The sequence below is a fragment of the Sipha flava genome, unplaced genomic scaffold, assembly GCF_003268045.1.
Source record: "Sipha flava isolate LNK unplaced genomic scaffold, YSA_version1 89_pilon_pilon, whole genome shotgun sequence".
Classification (NCBI taxonomy): domain Eukaryota; kingdom Metazoa; phylum Arthropoda; class Insecta; order Hemiptera; family Aphididae; genus Sipha; species Sipha flava.
The window spans coordinates 567,462-584,410 of NW_020273631.1; the positions used below are offsets into that span (position 1 = coordinate 567,462).

General features: G+C 36.2%; 1 protein-coding gene across 1 annotated transcript in view; it reads left to right on the top strand.

Moving 5' to 3' along the window:
* The window catches only part of LOC112693724 (leucine-rich repeat-containing protein 15-like), a 29,945-nt gene extending 15,062 nt beyond the window's left edge, over positions 1-14,883 (top strand). Inside the window, exons 2-5 of the mRNA XM_025568911.1 lie at positions 10,088-10,607; positions 11,354-11,966; positions 12,163-12,622; positions 13,482-14,883. Of these exons, the coding sequence (XP_025424696.1) occupies positions 10,089-10,607; positions 11,354-11,966; positions 12,163-12,622; positions 13,482-14,232 (2,343 nt within the window). The 5' untranslated portion in view covers position 10,088 and the 3' untranslated portion in view covers positions 14,233-14,883. The remainder of the gene's footprint in view (positions 1-10,087; positions 10,608-11,353; positions 11,967-12,162; positions 12,623-13,481) is intronic.
* Positions 14,884-16,949: the final 2,066 nt, after the last annotated feature.

Genomic DNA, 16,949 nt, shown 5'->3' on the forward strand with positions numbered 1-16,949 from the left:
TTTGTAGGTACACACACACACACACCGCGTACACAATAATAATAATAATAACAACAACAGTACGGGTCCTATCGTTCGAACATTCTACAAACGCCAACATTAGTTAGCAAAGACATATTTATTGTCAAAAACAATTTTCCGACGTTTTTATGGACGCGTTTTGGGTTTCTCTCACATTATCCCTCGCACACTGAATAGCGAATGCCACCGTCGTCGCCGATGTCGCGAGGTTTTCTACCAAATTATATGTAAATATATATATACGCGTTTTATATTGCATTTATATGTGTACATATACTTACTTACTTAACGCGTACAATTTCGAAACGTCAAACCGCACCATTATTGTGATAAACATTCAGTTCATAAATTAGCGTTCGCTCGCCCGAGGAATACGATTTTTTTTTTTGGTCACTTCGCGATGAGATTATGTGTATCTCGGTAATTATTATTTAACGTTATCGGTTCTCTGAATAATTATCAAGTGCTTGTCGTCGATTCAGAAAAATAAACCATTCACGTTTCAGTCTGTACATGTGTATGTAGTGTAAGTTATATGATGAGCATGACGAAAAAGAGAGACTGTAGGGCATTCATAACGATTTTTATTAATCATAAAAAAAATGTTTATTATCCTCAAAAACAAATAGCAAATGCGTTTATAGGTATGTAATATTAGAACGAAAAATAAATATATTCCGTACATGTGTGCTCGTTCCGGTTATAATATATTCATATGACGAGTCTTCAATAATTCAGATGAATTAAGTGTTAGTAAAAGTATATCGTATATTATACAGAAAACTAGTCCTTTAAATAAAACATGGCTTTTTTTAGGTAGTATTAGTAGTAATTAATTACGTTAACTTTAAATTGACTCAAATGCGTTGGTTTAAAATACAAGTATGTACACAGGTACGTGTTCTCACCGTCACCGTCGACGGACAAGTTCTATTCCATATGCATATTCACAATGTAATTGATGAAGTATAATTTCATGTACAATATTAAAAGAGAAAACCATCTGACGTTTTATCAATATAAATTATTTATTTTATTCATTCGTTGTATAATAATGACATCGTCGATGAACAAATGTTGTGCTAACACGATAACAGGGTTCTACTTGTCATACACCCTCTCCGTCGTATTGGTCGCGTAATAATATATTATACGCGAATACAGTGGCGTACATTCATTCTTGATTTAGGGGGGGGGGTTAAAAAAATAATCGTTATCTTTTTTTTTTCGTTGCACAGATAAATAAGATAAATAACTGCTATAAATAGATATTATTTTATACAACTTTTTTAGCAATTTACAGTTTACTTTTACATTACAGTAAATTTATAGCTATTGGAATACAAAAACAGCATAGTTAACAAAACTATTCAAACACCTATCAATATAATTATTTAATTATCATAATATTTGTATAGTTGTATATTTTAAGTTCAAGGCGTAATAATCAGTGGAGTAGCCAGGATTTTTAAAGTGCTGAAAACGTTCTTTCCAGAGTGAAAGAGGTAACTGGTAATGTGGCGAATAATTGTAAAAATATTTTAATGTTAGGTCGAAGATTGGTGCGATGAGAGAGTGAATCAAGAGCAGAATTCGGTTTTGGAATAGTATTTTGACTCCATTGTTGCCTCTATATGAACAGGTCAGCCCTGATTGTAGATGAGGTATCATCATGGAGATCTTGGACATACATTTTAGCAGCTTTTATAATATTTTTATCGTCATACATATTTAAATTGGCCGGAATAAGTCCTTCAAGTGGCATAACATCAATAAGCCTTTGATTAAAACGAGCATTGATTCTATTAAATAGTCAAGATACATTATACATATAAACACGGCCCATGGGGGAGGCTATAGCCCCCTTAGCCCCCCCCCCTTGGCTACGCCACTGGTAATAATGAAACTACAAATATATTACATGTTATCAATAATAAAACAATTTTTTTTTTGTCCTGGGGGGTTTGAACCCGGACACCCCCCCCCCCCCCCCCCCGTATGTACGCCACTGTGCGGATGCGTGAAGTAAGGGTATCGAGGAATACTTGTGTAATTTTGTAAAATCATTTTTTTACGAATACGTTTTCTGTGGTATATTTCCTTTACGGTCGGATAGTTTTTAAAATTTGGTAACGTACATCAATAATTATTATAATACAATGGTATTTAATCAATCACATAATTAGGAACTAATATAATTATATTAATTATTGTAGTTATTATAATTAAATCACATTAGTTATTGAAGATTAAAAAATAATGAAATCGTCATCATTATAACCAATGGATATCGAACATTTATGTAGTATTTAAAATTTTTTTAAATATTTATTAATTATTGAAGAAGTATATTTATGCTTTGTGGATATAAATAAAAAAAAAATAATAATTTAAATTATTAATCGTGTACACCATACTAGGCAGAATAAATCATAAGTTAAACATTAAAATCTTGATTGTTCTATGTAAAATCCGTCGAGAAAATACAATTATTTTAAATTTACCCAGAAATATGATAATTGCAGTCATCACTCGGTTTACATAAATATATAAATTGTTGTACTTTCGTCGGAACCAATGCACCGCATAGTATTGTTATGTATTCGGTTTTTTTCTGTTGTTAACGATTCATCCTCATCGTTTCGTCAGTTTTACCGGACATTACACATAACGTCTGCGAAATTCGTTTGTCGCCCAAACATTTAACGTTATTATTACGGGTTTTCATTCAAATATCCCTAAAATAAACTAGGGGCGTATTTAGACTTAATTCTGGAGGGGGGGTGACTCAAATTTTTTCTTTAATTCAGGCTCAAAATTTACAAGTAAAATGTTTGGTAATATTTAAATCATATGAATCTTTAATATTTGTGGTTTTTTTTTCATCTAATGCCGGATCCACTTAAAATTGAATTTTGTTTATTTCTTTTTTAACACCTGCCTGTGTTTTGAAAGTTATGCTTGTGTTTTATTTGATTTTTCACCGAATACGGACCCGACAAAAAGCTCAATTCAGTATTCACAGCCACGCGTAATTTGATTTCGTAATGAAACGATCCACGTTAAAAAAAATTTGAAACGTGTATCTCACATATTCCTTAAATACGGATTCAGGGGGGTCGCCCCTTCGCCACCCCCCTAAAATGCGCCTATGATATAAACGTACATGTATTATGATGCACGGCGGACAACGTTGAACGGGTCGCACATATTTTGCGCGCGTGGGTTCTTTGCTCACCAAAACGTATACGAGTGCGCAACACGTGCGCAAACGACACAATAACGCATGCAACGTATTACTGTTACTGCGAGCAAACGCAACGTTTAGCCCGTAGACACGCGCACAATAATCGCGTAACATACGAGCATAATTATTTATCGTGTACGGAATTTTTACGTACGTGCCGTAAGACCGTTTATCCAACTTAACGTGAACGGATGTACAATTGTACGGCGAGTGTGTGTGTGTGTGTGTGTGTGTGTGTGTGTGTGCGTGCGCGTGTACGTATAAGGTTAGGGTTGGATTAGTGTAAGGTTTCGAAACGCGTATTCTCATTCCAATCACGCGCGTCACAGGAAACAGAAATACACATGCACTCGTGTTTTTTTTTTTCCAAATCCTTATAGGAATCTACTGAAAATCACTGACTACGTCTTTTTGTCCGATTTCTTAGTACCGAACACGGTCGTGTACCTTGTGTGTGTGTGGGAGAAACGAAGAAATCCGATGCGTGCGTATATTCTGTGTGCAGAAAGCACATCATGTAAAGGCTTGTCTAAGGCAATAACTAGCGAATGGTTTTGTCTTTATTTCTTAATAATAAATTGGATCCGGCCATCATTGCCTGCGCGATACATTGATTGTCGTTCGATGAAAATGGATAATAAACAGTTCGACAGGATTTAGTAGTTTTGCAGAGAGTACCAAAGTATAAGATTTTTTTTTCAATAAACTATAACAATAATAATTAGCTAGTCAGTTTCACCTCTACATCAAAATATACCGCGGTCGTAGTTTATTCGTTAACAACGCGTTTATATCATGAAAAAATATGAATACAACAGTATTACAACAAAAAAAGCGCGGCCGCCATGTTGTCGAGGACACGTGGGAAGAAATATTTTTACCGCAACATGCTTACTGCGTATTGTCATAATATAGGTTTGTCTGGGCGCACCCTAATCGGCCTAATCAAAACAGATCGTTCATGATATATAGTACGCATATTTTATTATATTCATATTTCGTGGCAAATGTTGATTCAATCAGTTGATGAAATGTGGATTAGAAAGTTTGAATATGCACTAATATAACATTCAATTTGTCCTCCAAAAACAAGACTTGTGATATTTCGTCTATTCGTCAACATTGCAGGGTCAATTTTCCAGAGAAATCGATTTTCTTCGTTATTAAATTGTTATTATTTAAGTTATTCGGAATAATCGAGGAGAAAAATATGTTTAATTTTTAGCGGAAAACGATCAAGGGAAAATGTAACATATGTACAGAAGTGGTATTTTAGCTTACGGTTTATGTATAATTTTGATGTGGAATTAACGGTGCATTGGCGTTTTTGGATTGCGGTAGTCGAGGTAACGCTGCGGCGATATGATAAAAATAGACCGTCTGAAATCGTACGAGACGACGTAACAAAACATGTGCAACTATAAGCGTATTTCGCCATATCATTCAAGATGTAGTGGTACGGACTTCTAACAGATGCAACATTCGTATCTATTTATAACTGAATAGTAATTACATGTATATAATACAACCAGTGGCGTACAAATGGAGGAAAGGGTTTAGGGATAAATCCTTCTCAAAAGGACTATAAAAAAAAAAAATCTCACTTTGAGATTATTATAACGAAAAATATGCACATCATGAATATTTTAACGTTAATATAAAATTTAGTGTTTGTCAATCTTGATGGAATCACAATCACATTAATTTTTCATCCGAGAAGGTATAAAAATAGACGTATGATATTGACATATAAAATTTTGTATATAAAAAAATCCTCTCCCCTTTAAGAAAAAAATCGAATGTATGGCACTGACATCGATTTAAACATGTATACAATGTATATAATTTTTCGAATTTCGTAACGTAAAATATTTCTTATTTACTCATGGAGTGGTAATATTATCCGGTGACTTACCCGATCATGATATTCATGCGTTTTGGTTTTCGTAAAACATGATTGAATACATGGGATACCATGGACTCGTTTTACAATTGATATGCATGTAGATTTTTATTTATTTAAAAAAAAAAAAAAAAAAAAAAAAATGAAAATAATAAATAAGAACATTTCTTTGACGTTTCCGTTCGGAAAAAGAACACGTCTCGTGCATTTTTAACGATTACGTGACCGAATGAATAAAAATGCTCATTCATTCGTTCACGCGTGTCGTCGAACTCTATTGAAGAATATAATAACAACAAAAACGGTTTTATGTCAGCATATAGTTTTCGCTACCAGATCCTGAGGTATCCGCGTATTGATGATCGAAAGCAAAACCGCGTCGTTTATTATGGTACTCAGGAGTATTGCCGGTAAACATCGCGTGACGGACATTCACCGCGTACACTATTATTATTATTATTATTATTATTATTATAACTATTAGAACTGTGAATTCTATGTCATCAAAAACATAGTATTGGAAAAGTTAGAAAATGCTCTAAAGATTGCAATAAATACGTTTCATCGATGAACTAGAATTGAACATTTTTTTAAAACTATAAAACTAGCAATAAATCGTTGAATTAAAAAATCTAAATTTTAAATGATTTTGTAGTTAATATCTACAAGAAACATTAATAATATACTCTTAAAATAGAACCATTAAAAATAAATGAATCGTAATATAAAAAATAACTGTTTTACAGTCAAAATAAAATATTTTTAAATTAAAAAAAAAATATATTACAAAATGCACTCAAATGCAAACTTAAAGTTTCAAATATTAACAGTATATATTATTATAGTATAATATTTGATTTCTATTTTTCATAGGAAAAGTCTCATTAAAAAAAATAAAAAGAATGCAATTGAAAAAAAAAAATAATAAAACCAATTCAAAGGTATATATTATAATTATTAATATTTAACAAATTCGCTTGAGCAGTTTTTGCTTACTACCTATATACATAAACATGTAATACGCGTCTCGGTGAAAAATATAATAAACACATATACCTATATACGTAGCACCTATATAATACGTATATACCTACCAGTTCTCTGGGGCAAATTGAAAAAGAAAACTTGTATCCCACGAGTGAGAAAGGGAGAGGGAGCTTGTAGACTGTAAACTGTTAAACGATTGCTGGAATATTACAATATATACCTTACGACGTATACTACTGCGATCACTGGACTTGTAATATAGGTAGATACCATATATATTTATAAAAGTATACGTGTATGTGTGTGTGTAAATCACGAGACTCTCTTCGTCTTTATATACAACTAGGTAATACGACGATGTCGTACACATCCATAAATAATAATGTACACATACACATACCGACCGGTGACCGGAGTTATCGAATATGGTTATAACGACCCGTTCTCGTACATACGCGGCACATACATATAAGAGGTAGACACACACACACACACACACACACACACACACACACATATACACATTTGTCTGACGAACTTGGCAAGTTCATGTCTGTGAATACGTAATTAGTACATGTGTACTTCATATCACTGTTATTATTATATGCTACAACGCACTGCAGTTGGCTGCCGATCATGACATATCGATCGTTTATAATACATATCCTTCGGTTGGTTTTTTTTTCTTTCATACCTTTAGAAAAATGCGCAAACGATGTATTTCTTATAATAAACTTGATGACCCGTCGTAATTCGCATGCGGTCGGATGGATTTCGATTTCGAAAATATGTAATTGTATATGGAGGATTGCATCGGTGCAAAAATAATATAATTCATTTATGATTTTATTTCAGTCGAAGTAAAAAAACCGATAACGATAACGAAATGTCTGCCAGTGTGTGTTTGTGTGTAACTTATATATGTTAATTGCAGGCCCGTTCGAAATTCGCGGGTTATTCGTATGGTTTTATAGCGGTCTTGAATAATTTGCGTATAATCTGTACGCTCATCTTATCGGGGCGGGTCGCGTTTGGAACGAGTATATCTATATAACTTAATATATATAACTTATAACTATAAATCCCATGCGGGGGTCTGTATTAATGGCGCCAAGTATTCATCGACACATTATCCAAACGGTACCGTATGGAACCACAAATCAACTCGTAGATCCGATCGCATGGCAGTATTCGTAAAATGCAGTAACCAGAATATTTATAAATATGTATAAGATACATTATTATATACGCTACCGAACGACAGTTCGCCTGGAATTCGTCGCTCTCTTTTTTTTTTTTATAATAAAATATACAATAAAAAACAGTATACTTGTAGATATCACGATGTGCACGAATCGTGTATTTAATAATAATTATAATTTATAATGATTAAAAATTGAACGTACCTATACCAGTAATTGAAAAAACCGTATTATAATTTTTTTTTCGTCGATACCTACTTATTATTAAATCGATTCGGTTTCATTTGATAGGTTCATTCGCATCCGATTTAGGCACGATTCTTCTCGGTCCGGTTTCGTATTGAAAAAAATATTGTATTTTATGTATTATGTTTGTTTATTGAACCCCGCCGTTTCGATTTTATAAGTTTTCGATTCCGATTTATAGATTTGGATAAATATTGGTCAGTATGGATTATTTACGCATGATAAACATGTCTGGGGTAAATGTTTACTCGTGGGTGTTAATAGGTCTTCAAAGAACTATATAATAAAGACCGAATTTCCGTTCTCAAAGATAGTTATTTTCTTACTAATGGCGTACCATTCTATGAAAAAACCCTCGTTTATATTACATTAACTACGTGTAATTATATAAATTTATATTTTATTCCAATCAAATACATTAATGGTTTTGATCGAAAAATAATTTATCGCTTCCATATACGTAAATGGGATGAGTTAATAAGAATGTAGAATTACCGTATTAATTCCCTCTTCTTCATCATCTTTATTTGAAGTTTGCCACTCCGACCCTTCATCTATCGGACATGTTTCGATCACTCGATTTTTCGTGAACAAATAGACAACGATTTAAAAATACATGTACAGGTATTTTTTATTTATTTTTTTACATTTCACTATGAAAAGTCATTTAAACACACATAATAGGTGTTTACTTCTTAGATTTATATGATATTTGATTAACTTCTAGGATCCCCGGTAGGAGACGCAAACAATTTAGCACGTCCTTAAACAGTAGAAACACATTTTAAATGTAATTATATTTTCTTAGGTCACAATAATTTCCCAGTGTGTTTGAAATACCGAAATCAATCTTTAACAATCACAAAGCACGGTGTAATATTTTTTTGTTTGTGTATATAATACCTATGTGATAATTTTTCGATGAATAAATTCCAATAAACATATTATACGTGCGCGTTGTCGGCTATATTATGACGATACTACAACGTACACGCGGTTCGCAATGCAAACTTCGCATACGTACTTGTACTCGTATGAACTTTATGTATATACGATTGTTGGGTACCATTAAGTTTTAAAAGATGTTGGAATTTTGTGCGTCTGATGTTTTATAGCAGTGGACCATTTATTCACCCTTATTAAACAATTAACAGTTCTTGTTTGTTTATTGGTATACTCGTATGCACACCAATTATCTGTACAAGTACACTAAGCTGGTGTAACTTCCTACTCGGAACACCTATTGATATGTAACTTATAGCTTATAGGATAAATAAATAAATAAATGTTTTTTGTTTTAATGTTGTATTTTTTTGTCGATTGCTTCGAGAATAACCCAATAGTAAAAATCGATGAAATCGATAAAATTCGAAGGAAACTTAATGGAATGATTTAATTTTAAAATTCAACTTGTGAGAACTGCTCATCGGTAACGTTGATAATTATTGTAGAATAGAGATTGATAAGCGGGAATACAACTCATCTTTATTTTTGAATTAAATATTAAACGAAAACGTATCATAACGGTCTTTAGTTTTTGGTATATATCGGCTTTTAGGTTCCCCGCATTCAGTACAAAATATAACTACGTCCCGTTTCGTACCGCACCGATTAACCGTTGTCTTAAGGTGAGTTTACACGCTCAGTTAAACTGCTCAAACAGACTAGACGAACTCAAGTTTGCGCAAATTAACTTTGCGTGTAAATGGAAATCGTATGTCTGCGCAGTTCAAAATGTTGACTGTACGAGTTCAGGCGATGCTTGAAAAAAACTGTGCAGTTATAGTAGTTGCACAGTTTTTTCGTGTGTGTAAACAGATAACTGTGGGTTTTTAGACGGTTTTAAAATGTATTAAATTAAAATCAAAATATGATGTGATATAGTGCATACCTACTGCATACTGCAGCATGTAGGGACATGTAAAGATACGTAGATTCAAAATTTGGAGCAGTAATGGTGCTTGTAAAATTTAATACAAGAATTCTCATAAGTTATAGGTATTTATCGCCATTAAAAAAAAATTAAAAATCGTAGGTCACAATTACAATTTATTTGCGAAAACGGTTGTCTTTTTAAAAACCAATTTTTTGATCACTTCTCTTTATTTAATTTTTGAAGAATTAATGGTTTTTTTTTTTTTTTTTATCACACACACTGCGAGAAGGAAGAGATCCTGTTAGGTAATGGACGATATTTTTGCTGCATTGTCAAATTAGAACCGACAAAAATTTATGTCAATAACTGAAACCTCTAATCCCTAATAATTAACTCAGTTTATTTGCACAAACAGACTGCACAAGAATACCTCAAATTGGTTTGTGCAGTTTAACTGAACGTGTAAACTTACCTATAAGTTTACAACAACGAACACATCTGTTTAAACTTTATAATTATTTTTCTATTAATTTTCAACCGCTAAATCAAAAAAAAAAAAAAAAAGGTGGTTTTTGTAATAATACAATGAACGTGATTTTTCGCAGAATGTTGTTGATGACTGTGGCGGTAACCGTGCTCGCGGTGCTACAACACGCTGGTGGCCAGCAGCAGCAGCAGGAACTGGAGCAGCGCGGGCCGACGACGATCGCGGGCGACGAATGGAAGTGCCCGGAGTTGCGGAACGTGTCGTGCACGTGCGATCTGCCGCACACGTTGCGGTGCACAGGCGGCAAGTCGACGTTCCAGACGGTGGCCCGGGCGCTAAGGCACCTGTCCGGCACGTCGTCCATATCGCTGTTGGACTGCACCGTGCAGAACGTGGCCTCGCTGCCGGCCAGGCTGCTCGACGGCGTCTCGCTGCACGGGCTGGTCGTGTCGTCCGGCGAGATCAGGTCCGTGTCGGACGGCGCGTTCGACGGGCTCGCCTCGCCGCTCCAGGCGCTCGGACTGCCCAACAACCAGCTCGAACGGGTGCCCAGCTCCGCGCTGGCCACGCTCAATGGTCTCGAACGGCTGGACCTGTCGCACAACCGTCTGCACACCGTCCACAACAATTCGTTCAAAGTAATAATCACGTACTGGTGTTTAATAACCGATGCGGCCACAATCTTTTTGGTCGCGCTGCATTCCCGCAGTCTTGGTCCGTTTTTCAACTATCTCGGCCACTAAATCTGAAGGCTTATCGATCCCGCCGGGGTAACCAGTTTCGAAAAAAAAAACTGCCGGTATCTCAAATTAGTGTCGATAAAAACTGTTTTTTTTTAAAAAAAAAAATTTTTTGATCATCTCGCGACGTCTTAGGTTTCATACAAACCGAACCACATTCATCAGGGTTGCGTGTGTTAAATTTTTCTCGCCTACTATATATTTTTGCACAGAACCCGGTACTTATTTCTAAGTGTATATTTAAGTGCAATACATGAATTATTTTAATGCTATTACTTCCGACCCCTGGTTACGACATTAGGTGCACAGCTAGTGTTTCTATATTAAGATGATAAGCGAAGCGGGCAGGTGTAACGAGCGGTTCCCTTCACTCATTCTGTACACATCTCTTATGACCGCCTAAATACCCGCATGGAAATTGAATGACCGCAAATGGTATCAAAAAGGTCATGACCGCATCGGAATTGTAATAGTCTAAAGTTAAGAATAAAACTCACATTATCGTACCCAAGTAGATCTTGCATGATATATGCACAGTACGTTTTGCATACATTATTTACAAGATAATACTGCGAGCTCTTTCATATTGAATTTACACTTTGTAACTTATATTGTATATATTTACGTATTGTTGTCTGTCGCAGGGATCACCAAACTTAACGTTTTTGGACTTGAGCAACAATTCCATTCATTTCATCAGCCCGGATGCGTTTGTCAACTTGCCGTTTTTGAAAGTGCTGCGCCTTCAAAACAACCTTTTGACGTCAGCATCCACTTCTCATCTGCAGGGATTGCGGTCGTTGGTAGAGTTAGATCTCAGTTCCAACCTGTTGACGGGCCAACTGGGCCCCAGCACGTTACCTAGGTTACCGAACCTGCAGATCATATCGCTGGCGCACAATCAACTCAACAGTGTCCGGCGAGGATCGTTTGCCGGCCTCGAGGCCGTCGTGTCCCTAACACTTAACCACAACCAAATCGATGTGCTGGAAGACCATGGCTTCAGAGCGGTGCCTACGTTGTCACACTTGGACTTGGCTAATAATCGTATCGTGGCCGTGTCTAGCGCTTCGCTGGCCCATCTGACCAAACTTAAAACACTCGATTTGTCGCACAACTTTTTGAGGAGTTTGACATCTGATCTTATTGTACCGTTAAAGAGTATCCAAGAACTGAAACTCGACGATAATGACATATCGATTGTGGCCGAAGGTGCTCTGAACACCGCCAATCATATAACGAGTCTTTCTTTATCAGGTGAATTGAATAATTAGTAAGATATATTGTACAACTTATAGTATTTTCGTTGACCACACATGTGTAATACTTTAAAACGGAAGAACAATGCAGTCGAATGTAACTACCTAATCAATCTACTGTTATATTCATGATCAGCATCATGATATCATTAATATTTTTACCGTGACGTTAAAAATGTCCGACATGTTTTCAGATAACCCGTTGAATTGTGACTGCAGTCTTTTGTACTTTGCCACGTGGGTGTCGAATCACAGCGCGATCCGCACGGCTAGCGAGACGGCCGTGTGTGCAACGCCACCGTCCCTCGAGAACGGTCTGCTCCAGGATTTGCCAGTTTCCAAATTGATATGCGGTGGCGAGGATAACGTGCCACCGCCAGAAGGTCCTCTAGCTTCGTTGCAATCGTACTCCAATACCAAGGTGTCATTGCGCTCCTATCAGTTCGACGGCAGCCGTATCAGCCTCGGCTGGTCGATCGTAGCTCCGGTCGTTTCCTATTACTGCAACGCTCTGGTCATCTACGAAGACATCGGCAACCATGAGGTGTTGTTGGACTCGAAGCCAGTCAGGTGTAATTCGTCGCAGTTACCAGACGCCAAGAGCCTAACGCTGTCGCTGTCGGCGAGTGAATTGCAACCGACACACAGTTACAGGTCAGCATTCTCACAACGATACATAATTAATTCAGTTAATATACGATAGACACGGTATAATGGATCCCGGTCGGTTGGTTTTATCACCTATAATCCGTTGATGTGGATCTCGTTCGGTATTCAAACCGTCGTCGGGTATCAGCATTTCAAATGTAATAGATCATGTGTGTAATTCAATATCAACATGTAACATACCATGAACCGATACATTATAAATTTATAGCAGTAAAATATACGTTAAAGCACTGTAGATCATATAGAAATAAAATTAAAACAGGGATAATTTAGTAGTTTCTAATAGGACTCCCGTACACTTTTCTATATTTCGAATACGTAAGATTAATTTATAATAATTGTATGTATAAATAGGAATTAACAATAGTTGGCCCTAAATTTATAAAATTGTAATCAAGAAAATAAGACCAAACGCGTTCCAATAAAAGTTTTTCGGGACAATCGGTGGCAATGTTGAAGAACGGAACGTAGGGTAACCGTAGTCTTAATATATTAACAAAACATATTGTGCACGTGTTTATCAATCTGGATTTCTTATAATTCTATGGGAACGGTTAAAAACGTGCCTATGACATCGACGGGCAGAGGGTACAGTAACACTGAAATAGGTATGTTATGACTCAATACGTACATTTTTCTGTTTTTGCATAAAAGTTGCGTGCCAGATATTTTTTAGGTGCACGTAGATCTTGTCCAGAAAATGTTTACATTAAAATGTACGGTACAAGTGCACTATTTTGCTTGTCGGACCGCTCAGACTTAGGAGTAGTTAGGGCTGTCAATGTTTGCAGCCCGACCGCGCGCACGCTGTAACGCATAGTAACGTTTCGGATGATGTCGACAGGTACTGTGTGGTGCTGATCGAGGGCTACGCAACCGACAAGTCGGACGAGTCGGCCATGGTGCTGGGCTGCAGCGACATCATCGCGCTGGTGCCGACGACCGCAAACCAAGCGGCACCCAATGGCCGGGCAGCAACAGCAGCTGCAGCCGCAGCGGCGGCTGCGGCGGCGGCCACAGAGCCACCAGACATCCGGAACCTGACCACCACACTGATGTCGGGGTCGTCGCTGTTCGTGGCCGTACACCTGTCGTCCGTGCGGCCGGATGCGGGCAAGTGCACGATAACGGTGTCGGTGTACACGATGGGCAGGCCGGTCGCGCATCACCGGCTCAACTGCACTGCGCCCTGGACCACGGTGACCGACCTGCCGGCCGAGCGGTCATACCAAGTGTGCGCCAGCATCGGGTCCAAGTTCCCCAAGGACGATGAGGCGACCATGGTATGCACTTCCGTGGACGGGGACGTTGGTGGTGGCGGCACCGGTGTCGGCGTCGGCAGCCCGGTCGACTGGTTCTTCGTGCTGGGTGCCAAGAGCTACGCGTTCCTCCTGTCCGCCATGTTCACAGCGCTGGTATTTATGTTCGCGCTGCTCGCGTACCGGACCGCGTGCTCGGCGTGCAAGAAACCCGTCGGTCGCCGCGGCGCCAATGCCGTCCAAACCACGCACCAGTGCTTCTTGCCCGTTCCGCCGCCCGAGAACGGAACGCAGCGGCCCAGGTACGTGAAGCTGCAAGCAACCACCGTGCTGTAGGCGCATGCGCGGCATCGTACGGTCTTATCGCACCCGTGGACGGCGCGCGAGCTTCTGCCAAAATTGAACGTTTGAAAAATAAAAACCTTCGAACTGTGTGTACCATGGTGGTACAGGTCATCCGGTTCGTCCCGAGGCGAATCGGTTATTACTGAGAGATCAACAAACGATTTGAATCGTAACGGGGATCGTCTCGGTTTACTTGTCCCGCGGACGGTTTATAATATTATTGTAATAAAATGATCTGTTCAATGTGCCATATTGATTGTTAAAAGTTAAACCTTTCGGCGATATCAACGCGTTTTCCTGTTGCGCACCGTGCGTTGACGGTTGGATTAAGCGTTCGACAAACGAATAGGAACGTGCACGAATTATTTCACGTTTATCGTGTTCGGTCCGAGGTGTTAACATTATTATTATAAGTAGAAATTTTGATGTAATAATTTAAATTAAAAAAAAAAAAATTGTAATCGAACGCATTGTAAATTTGTTCATTATTTAATTGTTGGCTAGATTAACCTTTGCATTAACGTCTCGGACTTGGTTCAATTACTTCACGATATTACATAAGACTGATACATAATGTAACATGATTTAACAATATTTTACTAACACGATATTGAGATTTTGAAATGTATTTAAATAGGCGTATAGTATTATTGTATAGATTATTGTATCTATATTATATTTTGTTAAGATTCCATCTGAATTTAATTATATGCCTTCTTTTTCTTTAAAAAATTCATATTTTACGTTATACTTAACGTAAAAAAGTAAAAGTTAAGTAGTATTAATGTTTGTTTATTTAAAATATTATGTTGTATAATTTGATTTTAACACTTTTTAAAGTTAAAAATAGTGTGTTTGAGTGGAAAGAAAGTCATGTGATATTGTACAAATGAATAATTGTTAAACTTATGATTATCATCTCTGTAAATTTAATATTATAAATGTATATAACATTGGATAATCGTTTGTTGATATTAATTATTTATTATCAATTGAAAATAAATCTAACAGTTTTTACTTGTTGTAATTTAATATTAATACGCAATTTCGTGTTCATTATTTTCACCTTAGTCCTAATAACAATAATTTTATTTATTTTTATCCAAGGGGAACTATAAAACTTATAATCTCACAAAATGTAATTAAATGTAATTGTAATTTTTTTTGTTTAATTTAAATACAGAAAAATTTACAATCTGTAAACAAATATAATGCATTGAGTAATTGTGCTGACGATTTTTTAACTAGACTGGTCAGCACAAGGAAAGGAAGGTTAGAAGATTTAGGTTATGTCGGTATTTAACCGGTGGTTATAATCGCTAAATCTGGATTGGTTTCGAAACGTCCGAATTGGTTCCCGATTTCTTACAAAGAGTATATCCGAATTGGTTCCCATTTTTTTACGGAGTAATTTCAATTTTCCTTTCCATTTCATACAGAATTAGGATTGTTTACTTTTATTAGGTATGGTTAAAAATTGTTTTTTCTAGTATTATGATAATTTCATTTTTTTGAAATTTGTTTATGCTTATTTTGATGTAGGTGTGCTTGTTTATAACACGAAAAGAAGTTAAGTTATATTTTTTTAATGTTTTGATTATGTATGTTTATTGAATTATATAATTTTTAAGTATGACTTACATTTTATTTTTACACATATCCAACGTTCAATGTCATATGCTGACTGTTTTTGATATCCAAATTTAAAACCGTCTAACACCACAAGTTTCTTATTTTTTTCACTGTACATGAATTCCATATTAAAAAAGTTTATAACACGTAACGTACAGGAAACGACTAACAAGTAACAAATATATATTTAACCATACCACTCAAATCGTCATTATCTACGTATAATGTGTTTCTTATTTTATTTATATAAATATATTTATGATTGGAGAAATTATTAGATAAACTGAATTATCGGAAGAATCCATAGGCATATGTATCATCGAAGGTATTTTACAAAAATAGAATTCATAAAATATCGGGAATCAATTCGGATGTATGCTACATAAAATCTCGGGAACCAATTCGGATGTATACTACATAAAATCTCGGGAACCAATTTGGATGCCGATATTTAGGTATGAGAACCAATTCGAATGCAACCAGTTGGACATGTTACAATTCGTACGGATGCATGTCACCCGATTGGGTCGTGGGGCACGAGTTTAGGTAAATTGAGAAGCGTTCGAGCGAAAGTCAGGGCGCCCTGAAAAAGCATTGAATTAAAAAGGACGCCGGGAGTCGAAAAAGTTTGGGAAGCATTGGTTTAGACAATATTTTTAGATGTCCGGTAAAGTAACAAAGTTCCAAAATAATACAACTATGTACACTATGATAGGCAAAAGATTAAACAGGGTTTTAAGTTGTAATCTTTCACTAAAAAAAAATTGTGTACATAGATAAAGAATTTAAAAATTAACCACTGTCCTCACACCTCTAAAATTAAAATAAATGTTTTAATGGCTATACAATATACACTCTTGTGTTATGTTAGTTACCTATGGTTAGCTCATGTATGTACATTCATGATTAATTATTAACTTCCTTATTCATGTCGTATTTAATGTGTTTGCAGCAGCAACAATGTGAACTTACACTCCTACAATGAGCCATACATATTCACACATTACTAAAGAATAAAGACTTGAATTATATTTCTAAAAAGAAAATATTATTATTCCAATCCATGAAAAAATGAT